A 22375-nucleotide genomic window follows, 5' to 3' on the forward strand; every position below is an offset into this window, starting at 1 on the left:
CAGGGACTGGAGTAAGATTTCTGGTGAGGCGTTGACCACACGTCAGATTCTCCCGATTTATGGCATGCACCACTTAATGAATCAGGAGCGATGTACTCCAATACGCCTCCTCATCAACAATGGCGAGATGACGACTGCAGGGCCTTTCTATCCATGACAGCACCTCTAACCACCTCCATAATATCCCTCTCACATATTCCATATTAAATTTAGCACCATCGCTGTACAGTACCTTTTTAATGACCCCCTCAGGGGTCTCATTGCACGATAAAAACCTTAACAAGCACACACTAATGGTTAGAGCGTGCAATAAAAAAAAAAAAAAAATTGTGCAGTGAAATTATGGGCATTTTACCACTAGAAGTTTTCCCATGTGGTTTTTATTTCATGCCTGTCATGGCTATGTCACTTTTTTTTTTATTAAGTGGGTGGAGCTTAGCAAAGAGGGCTGTGACGAACAAATTCATCACGATTTAAACCACAAAAGTAAAGTCTGTGATTGGGCAACATTTCTTTTTTGGCTGTGGTACATGGAGCCCAAAATACTTAGGAGAGTCACGGCTCTTCAGTGCACTCTTTAGGGCTGATTTATCTTTCCATGTTTCACCTGTACAAACCACATATCAAAAAAAAGTCTTCCAAGGCACTATGGTAGAAAGTGCGGTTCTGTTGTGCATTCTAAGGCCTCATACTCACTGGCGATAAAATCGGACGATTGCAATCCGATTTTTAATCTGATTGCACTCTGACCCATGTTAGTGAATGGGTGACATCTCACTTGCAATTTTTTTCTCAGCCAAAATCGGTCTGAGGGAAAAAAAAAAAAAAAAAAAAAAAAAAAAAAAAAAAAAAAAAAAATCGCAGCATGCTGCGATTTGCAGCGATTTTCGCCAATAGAGGTCAATGGGTGCGATTAAAAAAACGGACCATCCGTTTTCCACGGATACATCACCATTATGTGGTATAGAACACTGTAAATGGTCCTGTAAATGACTGTAGAAAAAGAGTGGCTGGGAAAAAAAAACGGATGGAAAAATAAAAAAACGCATAGAAATCGCATGACACTGGAATAACACTCCACCCTTTTTTCCAGTCCAGAAATCGGACCTTTTTTTTAATCGCCAATGGGTATGAGGCCTAAGCACGGAGATCAGAGACACCTGTATACCATGACTAAGCAGATCGCTGAAGACAAAGCTGCAGACAAAGAAGGATGGTGATTAATTGCCTTACAAAGATCAGAGGGGGGAGTTCACGTTACACCCACATCATTGCAGGAAAAAAAAAACAAGACAACATACTATGATGTGAACCCACCTTGATAGTGAAAGATCTTACAGCTGTCAGACTATGCTTAATGTAGCCGATTACGGACAAGTTACACATACAATGTAACATTTGTCACCTCTCCTCCATGAACAAACCTCATTTCAATGAAAAAGTTCAAAAGACCAAGTTCAATGATAAACTGCTACTGAAAAGTCTCAGACAGTGATTAGCCCCAATATAGGGACAAAGCAACAGTATTTCCTGCACTTAATATTCATTAAAAAATAAAAAATCACCTATAGATTTGAGAGCAAAACCTATTTGAAGGCACTTATTTTAGGACATTACACCTGTCCTTTTCCTATGGCACAAGTCAAGTGTATTTACTTTTCCTATCCACGCTTAAGGAACAATACATAAAACCTTTGGATAGCCTTTTACAGGCTCCTCTCCCGATTGCTCTTTAAGACAGAACATGCTGCCACCTCACATACACACTTCTTGATATTTACACACACATCGCAAGAAGACCAATACAACACATCTGAGTGACCTTTAAAAGTAATCTCCACTAATTTAGAGGAGATGTCAGGTTCACCAAGTATTTGCTTTATTAAGCCATCAATCAAAATAAATAGGTCTAAGCAGCCGACAGCGGAAAGAGAAAGAAATAAATGGGCAATTGTGATAAGGAAAAGGGTAAGGCGATTAGCAGTGAAACCTCGCCGATAAGACTGGGTGATCTTACAGCAGGAAAAAATATGGTTATCTGGGAAATTTACATAATTCTGATTAGATGACAGTTGATGAGGCAAAAATTCCTAGATTAATAAAAATTAAGGTTATTAACTCGAGAAGCAGAGCGATAATTCCTGAGCACTTCTACTCTATTTCTTGTGGACACTAGCCACTGATTACGGTCTTCTAGCCGGAAAACTATTAACCCCTTATCGCAAAAGGACAAACATAAGATGAGGAACACAAAAATGCAGTTTCACCATAATTTGGAGTGGCTATTAAATGAGTTATTGTCACTCAAATTTGCAAGAAAACAGCAAGTCGGGGTGGTTTTTGACAATATATTGCCTCATCCCGAGTAGTAGAATGACCCTACATAAAAATGAATATCCCAATAATCATGGGGGCACACTAGGTGACAGAGCGCCTCGTTCCTTTAGGCTATGTGCACACATGCATGGCTCTCCCGTCCCCGTCAGTGTATGCATGGCCCCTAATCCCCTATCCTAGTATGTAAGATTCATGGTAAAAAAAAAAAACAAAAAAAAAAAAAACACAACTTCCTACCTACCCACCTACCTGTGCGCCCTCGCCGGCACTACATCTCGTTTGTTCCTGTGCCAGCAGCTCTTCTGGCCGAGCGGTCACCTGGTACCGCTCATTAAGGTAAAGAATATGCACTGCACGCCTATGGGAGTGGAGAGGTGTGCATATTCATTACCGTAATGAGCGGGGCCACGTGATTGCTCAGCCAGAAGAGCTGCTGGCGCCGGAACAAAGGAGATGCAGTGCCGGCGAGGGCGCGCAGGTAGGCGAGTAGGATGTGTGCTGGAAGCTGCGGCTGGCACTGTGCACTATTACAGGAGCGGCACAGGTTTTAGCCACAGCTGCCGGCTCCTGCCTCTGTGACCCGCTGCCTTTCTGGGACAATTGACTTGTGTATAAGCAGAGGGTGGGTGTTTTCAGCACAAAAAATGTGCTGAAAAACTTGACTAAGGCTAGTTTCACACTAGCGCTTTTGAGCGCAGCGACGGCCTGCGCACGGCCGCCGCTAAGCCCCGCCCCCTGCCGCGCCTCCACCGGTAGCTCCGCCTACCGGCGCATGACGCTGCATGCGTCCTGCGTCCCCTATCTTTATCACTGGGGGCGCAGGCCGTGCGCAGTATGCGTTTGGCGGCGCATGCATACGCCGCCAAACGCATACTGCGCACGGCCTGCGCCCCCAGTGATAAAGATAGGGGACGCATGCAGCGCTAGTGTGAAACGAGCCTTATACATAACTATATAAGGTATATTTTCTGGGAATAGACATGAAGTCTTTGGTTTTGTTTGGTAAAAGGAGAAACGGGAAATGTGCTGCTGACATAATGCTTGCTGTATGGGGACCAAATGATCGTATTAAATGAGCTCTGATTAATGTCATACAAATTCACAACCATAAAAAAAAAAAAAAAAAAAAAAAAAAAAAGGAGACAAAAAATTTCTGCAAAATTAAGAGTCCAAGTTGACAAATGTCAGTATTAGTTACAGGGGGGAATTTTATATGCAACAGCTCTTATTCTCACTTCTTTAGGAGAAAAAATACAGATCTTCCTCCTGAGAATCAGAAAGTACACATCTTTTATTCAGGGATTGGAAGATATAATAATGTTTTGTATCTCTACTGGGGTGACTGAAGGCTTTACATTGGGAGAGATGCCCGTAATAGGCTACGATCCTTCTTCTTGCTGACCCTTTGCAACTTCTCACCTCATTCCAGTAACAGATGCAGGATGTAAAACTTTTCATGCTGCTACCCAACTACAAATGAGTGACACAACCCGAATATTGCACCTACAATTTTGATCCTGGTATTATTCGAAAGCCGTAATACAATACCCTGATCTGAGCGCTATCCCTTATATTCTAGTTGCGGCAACAGCGTTAAGTCATGACGGATTACGCATGTCCTTGACAGTGTATAGGATAAAACCTCTACAGCATTAGTTATTGTAGCTTCAACCATATAAAACAAAATTGATGTTTTAGGCATGTTATACGCTGACCTGTGGGATTTATGTATAAAGTCTGGAAGCGGAGGAAGATCAGTGCTGTAGCCATTAGAAAAAAAAAAATAAAAGCTATTGAAAGCTCCAGTCGCAGTGATGCTGATAAACAATAATGGCAACGTGTTGATGGGATGAGACTTGCTTACCTTAGGACAACAACTATCGGACTCTCGCTGCCAGTAATCACCATCAGGCCTTTCCATATCATCAGTGCAGAGGACACTATCATACCAAAGTTTAACACTTGGTAATATAACTAAAAAAGACAAAACAAACTATTAGTTCCTGATCACCCAGGTGACATAATACAGTATTAGGTGTAATAATTTTTATACTGCTTCCTACCACTCTTCATCCTGCAAAGAAAAAAATACCACGCCAGTTCCCATTTCTTTAAGCAATGGCGCCCACTGGTGGTAAAGTGTGCCCCTAAACCATAGATTTATAGTTCATCAGTTTTTTTTTTTAACCTGAGCATACAAATAGCACCAGCTTTTTATATCATTTCTGGTCTTGCCTATTATGGTATATTCTAATTGTTTATGACTAAACTATTAAGAGGTGCTGTCACAACACAGATATTCACTTTAATTAGTCCATTTGTGGAAACAGTAATACATTTACTGACAGCACACACAGTAGATATGTCTGTGTATTATATATGGCAGACTCACAGACTATCTGTTGTCACTTTCATCCAAAAAGGGAAGTTTTCTAGAAAGGATAGAGCATTTGGAATTAATTTTTTACACTTTTATTTAAAGAATTTTATAAAATATGAAAATAAGGAGCACAAAACAAGCAGTAAAGTATAATGTAAAAGTATAAGCCAAGTTAAAATTTAGATATAGTATGGTAACATTAAGGTAAATATAATAGAATAATAATAAACCTGGATAAGGATTGATAGTTTCTTGAGGAGATGGGATTTAAAGGAGCAGTCCTTCCATCAAAGGTTTTATCCTCTTTAATATATTGCAGTCATCTTATTACATGGCACTGTGTACTTACAATTGCTCATTATGTCTATCAAGCTAATTCTTCTCTTTTCTCTGCTCGGTGAAGAAACAGGAAGTCCCTTGCCCCTGTATTTATCATTCCGTTCTTCAACTCCTAACCCATCTGCTCCCTCCTCCCCCTACGAAGGGGTTTTGCAGTGTCTCATGACAGACACAGGGAAAATTGACCTCCTGTTTCTACATAGAGCTTAGAAGGATTCCACTAGTCAGTTTTACTCATGTGATGTCATAGACTTAATGGAACAGAGGAGAGAATAATTAACTGCATAGAAGAGCAAAATGAGCAATTTTAAACACACAGTGCTATATAATCTCATTGCAATATATTAAAAGAATAAAAATTGATAGAGATTCTTAAACAAAACATACATTACAAAAAAAGGTTGGGGGAGGTGGTGGATAGAAGGTTGTTTGCCAATGAGTCCCTGCATAATCCTATTTTTCAAGGATTTTCATGCAAATTGAAAGTTCCCTTTCCAAGTACCAGTTGTGTCCTAGAAGTGCATTTTGACTTTGTCCTGGATGCAGACGGTATGATGATTATTAAACTTTCCCATGTGTTCAAGAACAATTTCATTGTAGATTCTTTAAAGGGAACCTGTCAGCTGATACATGCTGCCCATATTGTGGGAAGCATGTAGCAACCATTGGCTGTATGATCACAGCCATGTTGATCTGTCTTTGAAATGCAGCAGTGTTTCAGAGAAAAATATGCTTTTATCAACTGCTTAGACAGAGCCGCAAAACAGACTGGTCGTTCAGGCGGGTTCACAACGGCTTCTCCCTGCCCACTGACAGGTACTAACAAGCATCTGCCTATACGTGAACCTGGGCAGAGACTTGTCAGTCACTCAATGGGGGTGCGTGGGGGGAGAGACGCTGGGGACCTACCTGAACTACTAGTGCACAAAGCGGCTTGGTCGCTAGCAGCCATTAAAAGCGACAGTGGCTGATCCATGCTGCCCATGGTTTGAGAAGAATGTATTAGCTGACAGGTTCCCTTTAAGGAAGGGTGCCTGTAACCCATCCAGTTAAAAGAAAAAAGATAATTTAAGTCCAAGATGAACAAAACTCAGTCTTTGCTCTATATTAGGGAAATGTCAGACGGTCGCACAACCCGGACGAGGATCGCAACGCAATGCTCGGACCGGCCACAGAGTCTCCAGACCATAGCAGAAAAGCTGCATAGAAATACATGCTGTCACATTTGGGTCAGGAGAGCCTATGGCCAGTCCAAGCAATATACAGCACCGTAATTATTGTACTCCTTGAGTTGATTTGTGGTCCATATTTTTAGTACCAGGGTCCAATTGTCTCATCCACTATGAAGCACTGGGTCCACCACGTGCACCTTCTGTGGTTTCCTGAATATATTCTACATGCTCTTCTAAGTTGCTATCTGAATGGTGACTTGTAAATACATGTTGAAAGTGTATATTTCACATGTTCCGCAGGCTGCAGTTCTGTGGATCTAAATAAAACCTTTACTTATGACTAGTAAAAAAAAAAAACCAAAAAAAACCTTCAGTCATTTTGTTCTCCCTTAGGGTAAGATCACACTAGGCATTTTTTCAGCTTTTTATTCTGATCTCTTGGCAGGAAAGAAGCCTTGGTTTTTTACTGCGTTTTTGTCTCTTGTGCATGCTGATGAAGCTTAGTGTTTTAAAAAAAAAATCCTATTCTATAGAAACAGGTTTTGGCACAAAAAGATGCAGCAAAACCTGATACCTGTGTTTCATCAGTGTTTTTCACCACCCATTCATTTCAATGGGTGAAAAACGTTGAAAAAAAAAAAGCAGAAAGTAGTGACATATGCTCCATTGTGCTTTGCATGTTTTTTTTTGCACAAAATCCTGATGACAAAAAAACAAGCTAAGTTTTCTGAAATCCCATTGACTTTGCTGGTACCATAAAACACAGCTGAAAATCTGCATTAAAAAAATGCTACAGAACGCCTGGTGTGAACTTAGCCTAAGGGTATGTGCACACGTTGCGGATTCGTGTGCGGAATTTTCCAGCGCAGAATCTGTTTTTTTTTTTTTTTTTTTGCAGAACCCGCTGGTCAAAATCTGCGTGTTTTTCCTGCGGATTTGGCATGTGTTTTTACACCTGCGGATTCCTATAATGGAATGGGTGTAAATAAGCTGCGGAATCCGTACAAAGAATTGGCATACTGCGGAAAATAAACCGCTGTGTTTCCGCAGCATGTGCACAGCGGTTTTTATTTCCCCATAGATTAACACTGTACTGTAAATCACTAGGAAACCTGCAGCGGATCCGCAGTGGCAAATCCGCAACGCAAAAAAACACAACTAAAGGAATGGCATTATAAATAAATTCCTTGGTACTTTTAACCCTGTAATACCATTGCGATTTTTTGTTTTTTCCTCCCTTTCTTCTAAGAGGCATAACTTTTTTTTCTGTGAACACAGCCATATAAGAGTTTGACTTTTGTGGGACCAACTGTAATTTTGTTTGACACCATTCATTTTACTATACTACATACAGAAAAATGGTGAAAATAAATTGCAAGTGGGATGAAATGGTGAAAAACAAAAAACACAATTCTGCTATAATTTTATATTTTTTTCTAGGACTGTTATTACAATGGTTGTCGCCTGGTAAAAATGATCTGTAAAAATGATTCTCCAAGTCAGTAACATTACAATGGTACAAAACCCCTAATTTTTTTTTTTTTTTTTATTAAATGGTGAAAAATTTCACAAGTTTTGTTTCTGCCTTTTTTCATAGTGATCTAATGACATTTATACAATTTTGGTGACATTATGATTGCTTCTTACTGCATATTTTTAGGAAAATGTGGTACCAGATAATTGCAATTCAAGAAGTAATTTATTGCTTTACTGAATGGGTCGCTGAATTTTTGTATTTTGATAGACTGGTCTTTTATGGACATAGCAATATCAGATACCGCAGATTCACGTTTTCACTTTTTACATTTCTTTATTTTTAATTTTGAAAAAGAAAGCGATTCGACTTTTTATGTATTTTTAATCTTGTCTTTTATTCCCATCAGAGAATTTTCACCTGCGTTCTTTTGATTGCTTTTTCACTACACTACAATAGCATCAAGAAAACGGCAGTTATACATGGCAGTTAGTCAGGGCAGGAGTCAGGTAACCCACACTTTGCTCTCTTTTATCCATGTGCTTTATTTCTATCCTCCTGTGTTCCCTTGCCATCCACATTCACCACCCCATCCCCCCTCCATCACGACTTGTACACATCAGCCCCTCTATACTTCCCTCTCCCATGTACAGCTCCCATGCACTCCTCACCTTCCTGAGAAACCTCAGCCCATCTTGCCCAAACACATCGCAGAAAAAAAACTACTTACAATTCCAACAACTATTTGCTCTTTATCTTCCTACTGATTTCAGGGGACATCTCCCCCAACCTCAACCCCTACCCTACCTCATATCGAAACCATAATAATCTAATTAATATTACTTGCACTCCCTCATCTCCATCTTTTAATTGTGCTCTCTGGAATCCACGGTCTGTTTGTAACAAGCTTCCTTTCCTACACAACTACTTTCTGAACAACTCTCTTAATCTGTTGGTCCTCACTGAAACCTGGATTCAGGATTCTGACACTGTCTCTTCTGCTGCCATTTCCTATGGTGGCTTACAATTCTCTCATTCCCCGAGACCACAAACAGACATGGTGTGGAGTCGGCATACTCCTGTCCCCACAATGCACTTTCCAGGTCATCCCCCCAGTTCCATCACTCATATTCCCTTCTTTTGTGGTCCACACCATCAGGCTCTTCCGTCCCCTCTCCCTCAGAGTAGCGGTCATATACCGGCCCCCAGGCTCACCCACCCACTTCCTTGACCACTTTTCAGCCTGGCTGCCGCACTTCATGTCCTCAGAACTTCCAACCTTTATCCTGGGAGACTTCAACATCCCCATTAACAGCCCTACTTCCACATCTGCATCCCAGCTTCTATCACTAACCACCTCTCTAGGCCTCTCGCAGCTTTCAACCTCTGAGACACACAAGGACGGTAACACCCTTGATCTGGTCTTCGTCCGGCTCTGTTCAATCTCCCACCTAAATAACTCATCGCTTCCACTCTCTGACCACAACATTCTCTCCTTCACGCTCACAAATCCTCGCCCACCCCAACTCACTCCTACCTACCACACATTCAGAAATCTACAAGTCATTAACCCTCAGACACTTTCAGATTCCCTACACTCATCACTGTCCCTAATCACCTCTTTTTCCAGTCCTAATCTGGCTGTTCATCACTACGACGACACTCTTAGAAGCACCCTTGACCAAGTAGCTCCCCTCACCCTCAGAACCTCCAAGCACAGAGTAAAACAGCCCTTGCTCACATCACAAACAACTTCTCCAGCGATGCTCTAGGAGTGCTGAACGCCTATGGAGAAAAACCCACACACCAGAAGACTTTATCCACTTCAAATTTATGTTAAGAACCTATAACGATGCCCTTCACCTCGCCAAACAGACCTAATTCACCACCCTGATCTCCTCACTAGTCAACAACCAAGAAATTTTTTGACACTTTTCACTCCCTCCTCAGGCCAAAAGCACAAGCCCCTCTCACAGACATTTGTGCTGATGACCTGGCCTCCCAATTTACAGAAAAAATAGATAATATCCGTCAGGAAATCTGCTCCCAACCACCAAGTGCTGTGACTCCCATCCCTTCCTGCATTTCCCCTGGCTCACTTTCCACATTTGATCCCATCACAGAAGAAGTCTCCAGACTCCTCTCTTCTTCTCGTCCGACTACATGCACTATCGACCCCATTCCCTCAAATCTCCTCCAGTCTCTCTCTCTCCAGTCGTCACAACCCACCTAACTACAATCTTTAATCTCTCCCTCTCCTCTGGCATTTTCCCATCCTCCTTCAAACACGCCTTTGTTACTCCATTACTAAAACACGCTCTCGACCCATCCTGCACAAACAACTACAGACCAGTCTAGAATCTCCCCTTGATCTCTAAACTTTTGGAGCGCCTAGTTTACTCCCGCCTTACCCGTTACCTCTCCACTCACTCCCTTCTAGACCCTTCACAGTCCGGCTTCCACACCCCAAAATTCGACTGAAACTGCACTCAAAGTGACCAATGACCACTCTCTGCAGCTTTCGATAATGTTGATCACCATCTCCTACTCTCTAAGCTCCAGTCACTAGGCATTAAGGACACTGCTCTCTCCTGGTTCTCTTCCTATCTCTCTGACCGCTCATTCAGTGTTTTGTTCTCTGGCTCCACGTCATCTCCTCTTCCTCTTGCAGTCGGAGTACCTCAGGGCTCAGTCCTTGGCCCCCATCTTTTCTCTCTCTACACGGCCCCAATTGGACAGACCATCAGCAGATTTGGCTTTCAGTACCATCTTTATGCTGATGACACACAACTATATACATCTTCCCCCGACCTTACCCCAGCTGTACTATAGAAACCCAGTGACTGACTGTTCGCAGTCTCCAACATCATGTCCGCTCTCTATCTGAAACTCAACCTCTTCAAAACTGAACTTCTTCAGCTCCCACCCTCTACTAACCTCCCTAAATCTGACATTTCCCTCTCCTTGGGTGGCACTATAATAACACCACGGCAGCAGGCGTGCTGTCTGGGTGTTATGTTTGACACCAATCTCTCCTTCACATTCCAAATACAATCTCTTGCCCGCTCTTGCCACTTACACCTAAAGAACATCTCTAGAATCCGTCCTTTTCTCACCATGGAAACAACAAAAACCCTCACTGTAGCACTGATCCACTCCCACCTGGATTACTGCAACGCTCTATTAATTGGCCTCCCCGTCACTCGACTATCCCCTCTCCAGTCCATACTTAATCCAGCAGCCAGGGTCATCTGACTAATCGGTACTCGGACGCGTCCGCTCTTCGCCAGTCCTTACATTGGTGGCCCATTCATTATAGGATCCAATTCAAAGTACTTGTTCTCACCCACAAAGCTCTCCACAGTGCAGCACCCCCCTATATCTCCTCCCTCATTTCTGTCCATCGGCCTAACCGACCGCTGCGCTCTGCAAACGACTTTTGACTAACCTCTGCACTAATCCGTACCTCCCACTCCCGACTCCAAGACTTCTCCCGTGCTGCTCCTATTCTCTGGAATGCTCTACCCCAAGAAATCAGGACTATCCACAATTTGCATAGTTTCAGGAGCTCCCTCAAAACACATTTGTTCAGAGCGGCCTATCACGTTCACTAATCAAAGACATTCTATGTGTAAGTGTGTGTAGCTCATTCATTGTCTCCATCCATCCTTCAAGATGGCTGGAAATTCATTGTAAATACATCACTGTAAATACACACCTGTACTTTGTATCTCCCCCACCTCATTGTAGATTGTAAGCTCTCACGAGCAGGGTCATCTTATTTTGCTTTAAATTGTATTGTTAACGTTGTTACTTATGACTTGTGTTTTGAAACTGTTAAACTGTAAAGCGCTGCGGAATATGTTGGCGCTATATAAATAATTATTATTACTAGCACGGTATTGCAGGATATAATGTACATTACAGTCTTCGATGAAGCTCAGCTAATGGCTTGGTCTCGTATGATGACCAAGACGGCAGCAATGGTGGTCTTCAGCAAGCCCCTGGCTGCCATGGTAACTCATTGGCTCCTTACAATTGAGCACTGGCTGTGGCTGTTAAAGACACAGATACCTGATAAATATTGTAGCCAGCATCTACCACATGTGAAGAGAGCTCAAGTCCTGAGACATCTTCACACACCCTGAACTGCTCCACAACAGATATATCAATCTTTGGATGCTGAAGGGTGAAGTAGCAAATCACGTGTTTTGTCTAGCAAGAGGTTCAATATACAGTTAAAATGGCCGTACTCTAGTTACACTGACATAAGCCTGTCCTAGAACATTAAAAGGAGAGGTGCCTGTGAGAACGTGCAGTAGGAAGCTCCGACCCCTCTCCCTTCATGTATAGGAAGATTAAGGTCTAGTGCAGTGGTCCCCAACCTTTTTTGCACCAGGGACCGGTTTCAAGCAAGACCATTCTTCCATGGCCCGGCAGGGCGGGGATGGAGGTGTGGCAGGGGCGGGGCTTTGGTCATAAGGGGGAGGGGCTATGGACACGGTTGTAGTGTAGCAGTGCATACTTATAATTAAATAACATTTATAATGTGACTCAACTCACCATATGTTTTGAATAAGTGCTGCATCACCCCCTTCTCCCCATCATTGCCTTCACCCCATCACTCCCTTCTCCCCATCATTGCCTTCACCCCATCACTGCTGTCTCCCCATCATTGCCTTCACCCCATCACTGCCATCTCTCCATCATTGCCTTCACACCATCACTGCTGTCTCCCCATCATTGCCTTCACCCCATCACTGCCGTCTCCCCATCATTGCCTTCACCCCATCACTGCCGTCTCTCCATCATTGCCTTCACCCCATCACTGCCGTCTCCCCATCATTGCCTTCACCCCATCACTGCCGTCTCCCCATCATTGCCTTCACCCCATCACTGCCATCTCCCCATCATTGCCTTCACCCCATCACTCCCCTCTCCCCATCATTGCCTTCACCCCATCACTCCCTTCTCCCCATCATTGCCTTCACCCCATCACTCCCTTCTCCCCATCATTGCCTTCACCCCATCACTCCCCTCTCCCCATCATTGCCTTCACCCCATCACTCCCCTCTCCCCATCATTGCCTTCACCCCATCACTCCCCTCTCCCCATCATTGCCTTCACCCCATCACTCCCTTCTCCCCATCATTGCCTTCACCCCATCACTCCCCTCTCCCCATCATTGCCTTCACCCCATCACTGCCGTCTCTCCATCACTCCCCATCTCCTCCAGGGCCAGGCTACACAAACACAGACCAACACACACACACATACATGTACACACACACAGACAGACATACATGTACACACACACAGACACACACACAGACAGACACACACACACACACACACACACACACACACACATTATACATACACACAGACACCACCTCTCTCCTCTCACCTGCCCGCCGCCCGCGCTTCCTCACTCTGACACAGCAGCGGCGCGCTCCTCTCTGTGTCAGTCAGAGACAGGAAGCGCGGGCGGCGGGCAGGAAGCTGGACGCAGTGGACGGGTCCTTGCAGCTCCGCTCCTGCTATTCCCTCTTGCAGGCAGCGGAGCTGCTTGATCGCTCCCTGGCCGCCCCAGCCCCCGCTACGCCACTGACCGCCCCTGGCTCCCCTTGTGTCCGCGGACCGGCAAGGGCACTGCAGCGGCCCGGTGCTGGGCCGCGGACCGGCGGTTGGGGACCCCTGGTCTAGTGCATATTCTGATCCACTAGGACATCATGAGAAACATGATGACAGCAGTGTGGGCTGCGTTTTCCTACCTCATCACCCCTGGTATCCATAATATTAGATAATATAAAATCACATGTATAAAAGCTATCACTCCTAAAATACAATTGTCTTTTTTGTTCATGAAACTATTAACATACAATATTAAAGAACGTCAGAAAGAAACAGAAGTGTGAGCAGCCTCTTACTTCAGCCGCCTAGTAATTCCAGTACTAGGTCACAGACAGGGTGGACAGCAGTGTGAGCAGCCTATTCTTACCTCTGCACCCTGGTATCTCCAGTATTAGATCATATAGACATGGTGGACAGCAGTATGAGCAGTCTCTAACCACTGCACCACTGGTATCTCCAGTATTAGATCAGATAGACAAGGTGGACAGCAGTGTGAGCAGCCTATTCTTACCTCTGCACCCCTGGTATCTCCAGTATTAGATCAGATAGACAGGATGGACAGCAGTCTGAACAGCCTCTTATTTCAGCCCCCTAGTAATATTCCAGTACTAGGTCACAGACATGGCGGACAGCAGTGGAAGCAGCCTATTCTTACCTCTGCACCCCTGAAATCTCCAGTATGAGATCATATAGACATGGTTGACAGCAGTGTGAGCAGTCTCTAACCACTGCACCCCTGCTATCTCCAGTATTAGAACATATACCGTATATACACGAGTATAAGTCGATCCGAGTATAAGTCGACCCCCCCTAATTTTGCCTCAAAAACCTGGGAAAACTTATTGACTCGAGTATAAGTCTAGGGTGGGAAATGCTGCACAGTGAGTAATGGTGGCCCAAATACCGTAATGATGCACAACAGGTATGCCCCCATAAATGCTGCACAGTGAGTAATGGTGGCCCAAATACCGTAATGCTGCACAACAGGTATGCCCCCATAAATGCTGCACAGTGAGTAATGGTGGCCCAAATACCGTAATGCTGCAGAACATATGCCCCCATAAATGCTGCACAGTGAGTAATGGTGGCCCAAATACCGTAATGCTGCACAACAGGTATGCCCTCATAAATGCTGCACAGTGCATGATTTATTGGCCAAGTGATAGGATTACCGGTATCGTAATCCTATCATGTTGCTGCTGCCCCTGCTGGAATTTAAAAAAAAACACTATATACTCACCTCCATTGCTGACAGCTGCTCCTGAGCGTTACCGGCTCTTCAGTGACTCAGGCAGAGGGCGCGTGCTATCCACGTCATCGCGCCCCCTGCACGTCACTGCCGGAGGACGGGAGAGAGCGGCGCGCTGGGAGAGAGCGGCGCACAGCGACTTGTAACGCCGCCGACGGGACACTGACAGGCTGCAGGGGACCGCAGACACATACCGGGGAACGCGGAGACGACGGGGACCAGGTAAGTTTGAACCGTGACCCGAATATAAGTCGAGGGGGGTCTTTTTCAGCCCAAAAAGGGGGCTGAAAAACTCGACTTATATTCGAGTATATACGGTAGATATGGTGGACAACAGTGAGAGCAGCCAATTCTTACCTCTGCACCCCTGATAGATCCCATATTAGGTCAGACAGACATGGAGGACAGCAGTGTGAGCAGCCTTTTCTTACCTCAGTACTCCTGGTATCTCCAATATTAGGCAATCCCTGCACGTGTTGGGGCAGTCGAACAGCCGAGACATGCAGCCACGGCGACTCAAACATAGTATCTGAGCATGTCGAAGAAATTCTATTTACACTCGAGCGTGCTCAAATAACTCCTTATCCGATCACGTTCGATCATCAGTAGTCAACAACTATCTGAGGTGTATGCCCACCTTAACAATATGGAGCAGTGGTCGGTGGTTTTCTGGTACACGCACAGGAGAACAATAAGTAGAATGACGAATCACCCATGTCTAAGCTTTCCTACTGAAGTCGCACGTTGCACTCGGTGCAGGTCGCTGCACCATCAAAACGATGCATGCAGAGGCATCCGCATACATCGACACGGCCTGCGTACCCAAATGCTAAAGATAGGGTACGCACGCCGAGGTAGGCAAAGCTGACGGGAGGAGGTGCGGCCGTGCGGGGAGTTTCACAGAGGAAGTCCGCAGGCCTCCGCACCTCGGCCATACGCTAGTGTGAAAATCGTAGTTACTTACCGTTAACGGTATTTCTCTGAGCCCATGACGGCACCGCGGAGAGAGGGGATCCGCCCCACGGGGACAGGAAACCTACAGACAAAGGCAGTACCTCTCTCCCGCATCAGTTGTTTTACAGAGCATTTAACGGAACTTTGGCCTATAACATGAACTACTTTTAAACTGCGTAGAGGAGACACCACGTGACTATTTGGCTAAACTGTATTTACAATAAGGGCGCACCCCACGCATGTAGGGAGGGAATATATGGGTGCAGTCATGGGCTCAGAGAAATAACGTTAACGGTAAGTAACTACGATTTTCTCTTTCCCCCCATGACAGCACCATGGAGAGAATTGCAGAGATTAGGGGGGGGGGCACTGCCTCCAGCACCCTTCTACCAAAGGTTAGATCTGAGGAGGTGGCTAGGTCCAGCCAATAGTTGTTAAAGAAAGTTGAAGGAGAGGACCAAGTAGCGGCTCTACATATCTGCTCAATGGAGACGCCTGCTCTCTCTGCCCAGGAAGTTGACATTGCTCATGTGGAGTGGGCTGTTATTCTGTCTGGGACGTTCGCCCCCTGCGACGAGTATGACAAGGTGATGGCGTCTCTTATCCACCTCGCCAGCGTGTTCTTTGATGCCTTCCGCCCTTTTCTTGGCCCCTGGAAGCACACAAAAAGAGACCTATCCCTTCTACACTCCCTGGTGGCCTCTAGGTATTCAATTAGGCATTTCCTAACATACAGTGTGTGTAATACCTCTTCTCCCCTGTTTTTGGGATTGGGGCAAAATGAAGGGTTCTGTGGAATCGGGATGCTACCTTCGGCAGGTAGGCTGGGTCTGTCCTAAGTACCACCCTATCCTCTAGGATCTGAGTAAACGGAGGGAAGGCTGACAGGGCTTGGATATCACCAATTCTGCAGGCCGATGTCAGGGCTACCAAGAGGGAGGTCTCGAGCGATATCAGTTTTAGAGGGGCCTCTTGTAATGGTTCAAAGGGAGGCTTGGACAGGGCTGAGTACACCAAGTTTAGGTCCCAGGGAGGAGTATTTAGGGAAGGTATTGGCCTGGATCTACCGGCTGCTTCGATGAACCTGGCCACCCAACGTTTCCCTGCCAAGTTATAATTGTAAAGGGCCCCTAGGGCTGCCACCTGGACTTTCAATGTACTGGTAGCTAGGCCTTGCTCTAAGCCCTTCTGCAGGAACTCTACGATCTTTAATAGAGGTACCCCCCCCCTGTGCTGTTATTTGATACTGAGAGGAATTTCCTCCAGATTCTCCCGTACAGTCTGGTGGTTACTGGTTTCCTACACCGTAGGAGGGTGGATACTACATTTTTGGAGAAGCCCCTGTTGGTCAACAGCGCCCTTTCAAATTCCAGGCCGTCATATGCAGGTTTTCCACCTGAGGGTGTAGTACTGGGCCGTGCGAGAGCAAGTACGGAATATCCGGGAGGACCCAAGGGTCGGAGATGGACATTCTCCTCAACCACGCGAACCAGGTCCTTCTCGGCCAGAAGGGGGCTATTAATATTACCCTTGCCTTGTCCTCCCGAATCTTCCTCAGAACTAATGGAATTAGGGCTATTGGCGGAAACGCATAGGCAAGGGGGAAGTGCCAGGGAGTCATAAGGGCGTCCAGGGCTACCGGGTTCCCAGAGGGGTCTATGGAGCAGAAGGTTTCCACCTTCTGGTTTGTACAGTTGGCAAATAGATCTATGCTGGGTTTTCCCCATAGTGTCGTGCGCTGAGTAAAAACTCCCTGGTTTAACTCCCACTCCCCCTGTCTTAGCTGTGTTCGACTTAGGAAGTCTGCAGTCACGTTGTCTGTTCCTTTTGTGTGTAGTGCTGTCCGTAAGCCTAGGATTTCCCTCTGCCCAATGGAAAATTGATTTTGCCACTTCCCTTAGGGCATGGGATCTTGTCCCCCCCCTGATAGTTCAAGTAGGCTACTACTGTGCAGTTGTCCGAAAATACCCTTATATGTGGTGGGACTTGAGGGAGTTCAGAAAATACAGGAGGGTGAGCTATACCGCTACGAGCTCCCTCATATTTGAGGAGGCCCTTTCTTCGTCCCTTGTCCAAACCCCTTGTGCTACTTGGTTGTCCAAGTGGGCCCCCCAACCCCTGGGGCTTGCATCTGAGGTAAGGACTCGCGATATCGACAATACCCAAGGGACTCCCCGGGCTAGGTTGGATGGTTCCGCCCACCACTCCAGCGAGTGGGCGGTTTCGGGTGTAATGTCTAACCGCACTTCTAAAGCTCCGTGAAGAGAAACCTATGCGGCTAGTATCTCCCACTGGAGATCCCTTGTATGGGCTTGGGCCCACTGTACAGCCGGGATGCAGGCTGTCATTGAGCCGAGCAGAGACATAGCTTTCCTTAGTGTTGTCGCTGTATGAGTTTTCGCGACTGTCGCCATCTGCTTCATGTGCATCATTTTCCCTTCTGGGAGGCGACACTCTTGTCTGAGTGAGTCTATGGTGATGCCCAGGTACTCTTGTACTTGGCTCGGGGTCGTCTGGGATTTTGGCAGATTTAGCAGCCAGCCTAGATTGGTTAGTGTTTCTATAGTCCTGTTCAGCTGATCCCTGCAGTGAGAAGGGGAGTTGCCTATCATTAGAAAGTCGTCTAGGTATGGAACTATAAGTACATCCTGCTCCCTTAAATGTGCCATGACTTCCGCTATGATTTTTGTGAAAACTCTCGGAGCGATGGCCAGCTCGAATAGGAGAGCCTTGAACTGGTAGTGCCTTATTTCCCCTTTTACAGTAACTGCTATCCTGAGATACTGGCGATAGGCCGTGTGTATGGGGATGTGATAGTACGCGTCTTTTAAGTCGAGTACTGTAATAAAGCAGGCTGGAAACAGCATTTTTACTGTGGATTTTATTGTTTCCATCTTGAATGGATGGATTATCAGACACTTGTTTAATCTTTTCAGGTTTATTATCGTCCTGAATGTTCCGTCTGGCTTCCTCCTTAGGCCTCTTTCACACTTCCGTTTTTTACAATCAGTCACAATCCGCCAGGTTTTGAAAAAAAACGGATCCTCAAATTTTTTTTGAGGATCCGTTTTTTTCCCATTGACTTGCATTAATGGCGGATTGTGACGGATTGCTGTCCGTTGCATCCGTTTTTTGTGAGGATCCGCCAAAAGTTGCTGTCCGTCACCATCCTCAAAAATTTCAAAACGGAGCTTGTAACGTTTTTTTCTCTGGCGGATCCTGCAAACACTGATTTAACCCGAATTTCTTTCTGGGTGCCGGACAAAAAAAAAAAATTCTCTCTCTCTCTCTGGGTGCCGGACAAAAAAAAAAAATTCTCTCTCTCTCTCTCTCTCTCTCTCTCTGGGTGCCGGACAAAAAAAAAAAATTCTCTCTCTCTCTCTCTCTGGGTGCCGGACAAAAAAAAAAAATTCTCTCTCTCTCTCTCTCTGGGTGCCGGACAAAAAAAAAAAATTCTCTCTGGGTGCCGGACAAAAAAAAAAAAACTCTCTCTCTCTCTCTCCCCCCTTCCTGGCCAGCGATTCCTTTAAATTTCTTCATTTTCAGGATCCGTCTGAAAACGGATCCTGTGCCATCCGTTCACATCAGTTGAGAACGGATCCGCTTGTCCGCCTTTTTGGCGGATTATAACTGATGCAAAAAACTGAAGTGTGAAAGAGGCCTTAGGAAGATAGGGGAATAGAAGCCTTGTCCTTTTTCCTGGCGGGGGACCTCTTGTAGCACTGATTTCTCCACCAGGTTCTGAATTTCTTGTTGGACTGCTTCTTGCTCTTCCTCTGTCTTTGCGGGGTCACTACAAAAGAGGGTTTGGGTGAGGTGTGGAAGGTTAATTTGAGGCCTGTTTTTATCATGTTTAGGATCCAGGAACTGTTTGATATTTTTTCCCAGGCTGGGAAGAAGTGGCCTAATCTTCCTCCTACCTGGGAGACACCTTCATTGGGGTTGTTTCTTGTACGCTGGTTTCCCGAACATGAACCCTTTCCCTCTCCTGTCCTCCCACTTATCCGGGGGGATTCTAAGCGGTTTTCTTTGGATAAATTTCCTGCTACGAAACCGTTTGAAGGGGAAATTGGACTGGTTGGGGAAGGATTTCTTTTTATCCCCTGCTTTGTCAAGGATGTCGTCCAACGTGGGGCCGAACAGAAATTCGCCTTCACAGGGAATATAGCAGAGTTTGGATTTTGTCTGCAGGTCCCACGTCCAGCATTTGAGCCAGAGTGCTCTCCTTGCCGCATTTGAGAATGAAGCTGCCCTGGCTGCCAGTCGGATTAAGTCCGCAGATGCGTCTGCCAGAAAGGCCGCCGCTCCTCTCATTAATGGGACGGAGTCTAAAATTGCGCCTCTTGGGGTTTTGTTTTTCAGATGGCTCTCCAATTGATCTAGCCACACCATCAAGGCTCTTGCCATGCATGTGGCGGCTATGGAAGGCTTCAGTCCTCCTCCGGCTGCCTCCCAGGAACCTTTTAGGAATGTTTCCGCTTTTTTGTCCATGGGGTCTTTTAATGTTCCCATGTCTTCAAATGGCAGGGCAAATTTTTTTGATGCTTTCGCTATAGTTACATCAACTTTTGGCGCTTTCTCCCAATAAGAGCAGCTTGGGTCTTCAAAGGGCTATTTCCTTTTTGGAGCATGAGGCCCTTTTTTCCGGCCTTTTCCATTCTTTCTGCATTAGTGCTTGTATTTTCTCGTTCATAGGGAATGATCTTCTCTTTTTGTTCCAACCTGCTGAACATGGCGTCTTGGATAGTTTTTTTGGGCCTGGTGTCTACCAGCCCCACAGTCGTTCTAATTGCTTTCACTAAGTTATCTGTTTCTTCAATGGGGAAACAGCTGCAACCCTCTTCTTCGGAGGATGGGGAGTCGGATACTGAACTTTCCGAGTCTGATGATGATGAAGGTTCGCTCTCCCTGTCGCTGAGGTCTGACTCGGGGTCTCTGGTCTTAACTTTCCTATGCTTTTTGCTTCCTATGCTTTTTACGGTGTTTTCTACCTGGTGTTTAATTAGGTCCAACAGATCGGAGGCGAACCTTGGAGATTCTTTACAAATCGTGTGGTCAATGCACGCTTGGCCGAGCGCTTTCCCCCACCCTGTTGGAAGCTCTTCTTTACGGAGTGGGCAAATCTTATGGTTAACCTTCTGCGTGCACTTCTTTCCCTAAAAGAGAGGGACCCTAGTTACAGTTTCTACATTCACGTAGTCCACTTACCCACCAAGCCGAAGGATACCGGATCTGAAGGGACCACCGGGTATGCCGAAGCCTTGTCTTTTGGGGCCACTGCCCCACTGGACTACGAGCGGCTGCTGTGTCGCTGCAGCTGTTGCGGTGACTGCCGCAGTTGCCGCTGGCGCCCTGTATCTGAGGACATGTCCGGCTGCTGTTGTACCTCTGGAGACTCACTCATCTTTGCAGCGCTTTTTTTTTTTTTAATATAGCCTCGGCGTCCCCCCCCCCCCCCCGGTAACTGCCATATAAGGGAGCTCGCTTTATTTTTCCCCCTGGGTGTGCACCGCCACTGCATCTTTCCCCGGCATCCAGGGTTCCCAGAGATGCATTGCGCGCCCGGCGTCTGATGTCTAGGCTCCACCCCACCACGCGTGCGCTCTGAGATCCTTCCCAGAGATGCATAGTGGCGGTGGTGGCGCCTGCCCCACGCAGCAGAGCTCAGACTGTGCAGCAGTCCCACTCCACCGGAGCTTCCAGCGCCCGCTGACAACGCTGCCCTGGAGCGCTTTCCCCCCCCTCCTGGGTGAGGCGGTCTTCGGTAATACTTCTGCCGCCTCACCACCCTCAGCACACCCTGGAGGCCCGCTGACCTTCCAGCGATGGCACCTCGGGTCACAACCCCAGCCGGGACAGGGAACTCCCGCTGTTGCTCCTCCGGACTGGTCGGCCCCGGCATCCAACGACAACTGGTGAGTCCATAGGTTCCCTGTGGGGGCAGGAAACCAACTGATGCGGGAGAGAGGTACCGCCTTTTTGTCTGTAGGTTTCCTGTCCCCGTGGGGCGGATACCCTCTCTCCGTGGTGCCGTCATGGGGGAAAGAGAAACTAGCCTTACACAGGTGTGCACCACAAACAGCACACATTTTAGCCAATGTGCCAGTGCAAATGACTGATTTTGCCGCTTCACCACCGCCTGAGCTGCCGCCTCATCACCACCAGAGCTGCTGCACCACCGACCTTCTGTCTCTTCCCCACTATCCCGTAGAATGTAAGTCCGCAAGGACAGGGCCCTCTCCCCTCTGCACCAGTCTGTCATTGTAAATTTGTTTACTGCTAACGCTATCTATAACTTTGTATGTAACCCCCCTACTCATGTACAGCACCATGGAATCAATGGTGCTATATAAATAAATAGGAAAAAAAAAAAAAAAGGAGCATGCAGACTAGAGCATGCAAATGACATGCAAATGACAAGCAGTTCCTGTAATAAGCGAATGAACACATGGTGCTACACAAAGAGCCATTTGCAATGTGCGGACGTGGCTTGCCCAAGATTTTGCACAGCTGTCTGAACCTACCCTTAGGGTAAAAGCAGATAGCAAGTTGTAGCATGCTACTTTACCTGCTCTCTAAACTTCTTTCATTGCTATAGCATGATTTTATAGATATATACATACCCGTACTATTGCAGTTTTGCAACAATGCTCAGTCCAACTGCAACAATTTCACAACATATCTTAGAAAATTGCATAATTTCATTTTTCAAAAATTTACTGCAAAACAGATGTAGTACTGCTTTGAAACCACATTATCTTGACACAAGAGAATTTTATTTTACATTATTTTTGAAAAATTGTTATGTTTTGTGCAATTTAAAGGGAACCAGTCAC

At 46.0% G+C, this 22375-nt stretch overlaps 1 protein-coding gene across 1 annotated transcript in view; it reads right to left on the reverse strand.

The window, feature by feature from the left end:
- Positions 1-22375, reverse strand: part of LOC141092978 (signal peptidase complex catalytic subunit SEC11A) — a 52695-nt gene that overhangs the window by 24619 nt on the left and 5701 nt on the right. The window contains exon 2 of the mRNA XM_073579362.1: positions 4202-4311. Coding sequence (XP_073435463.1) covers positions 4202-4311 — 110 coding nt within the window. The remainder of the gene's footprint in view (positions 1-4201; positions 4312-22375) is intronic.

The sequence above is a fragment of the Dendrobates tinctorius genome, unplaced genomic scaffold (genome assembly GCF_039654945.1).
Source record: "Dendrobates tinctorius isolate UK_male_01 unplaced genomic scaffold, ASM3965494v1 ptg000062l, whole genome shotgun sequence".
Classification (NCBI taxonomy): Eukaryota; Metazoa; Chordata; class Amphibia; order Anura; family Dendrobatidae; genus Dendrobates; species Dendrobates tinctorius.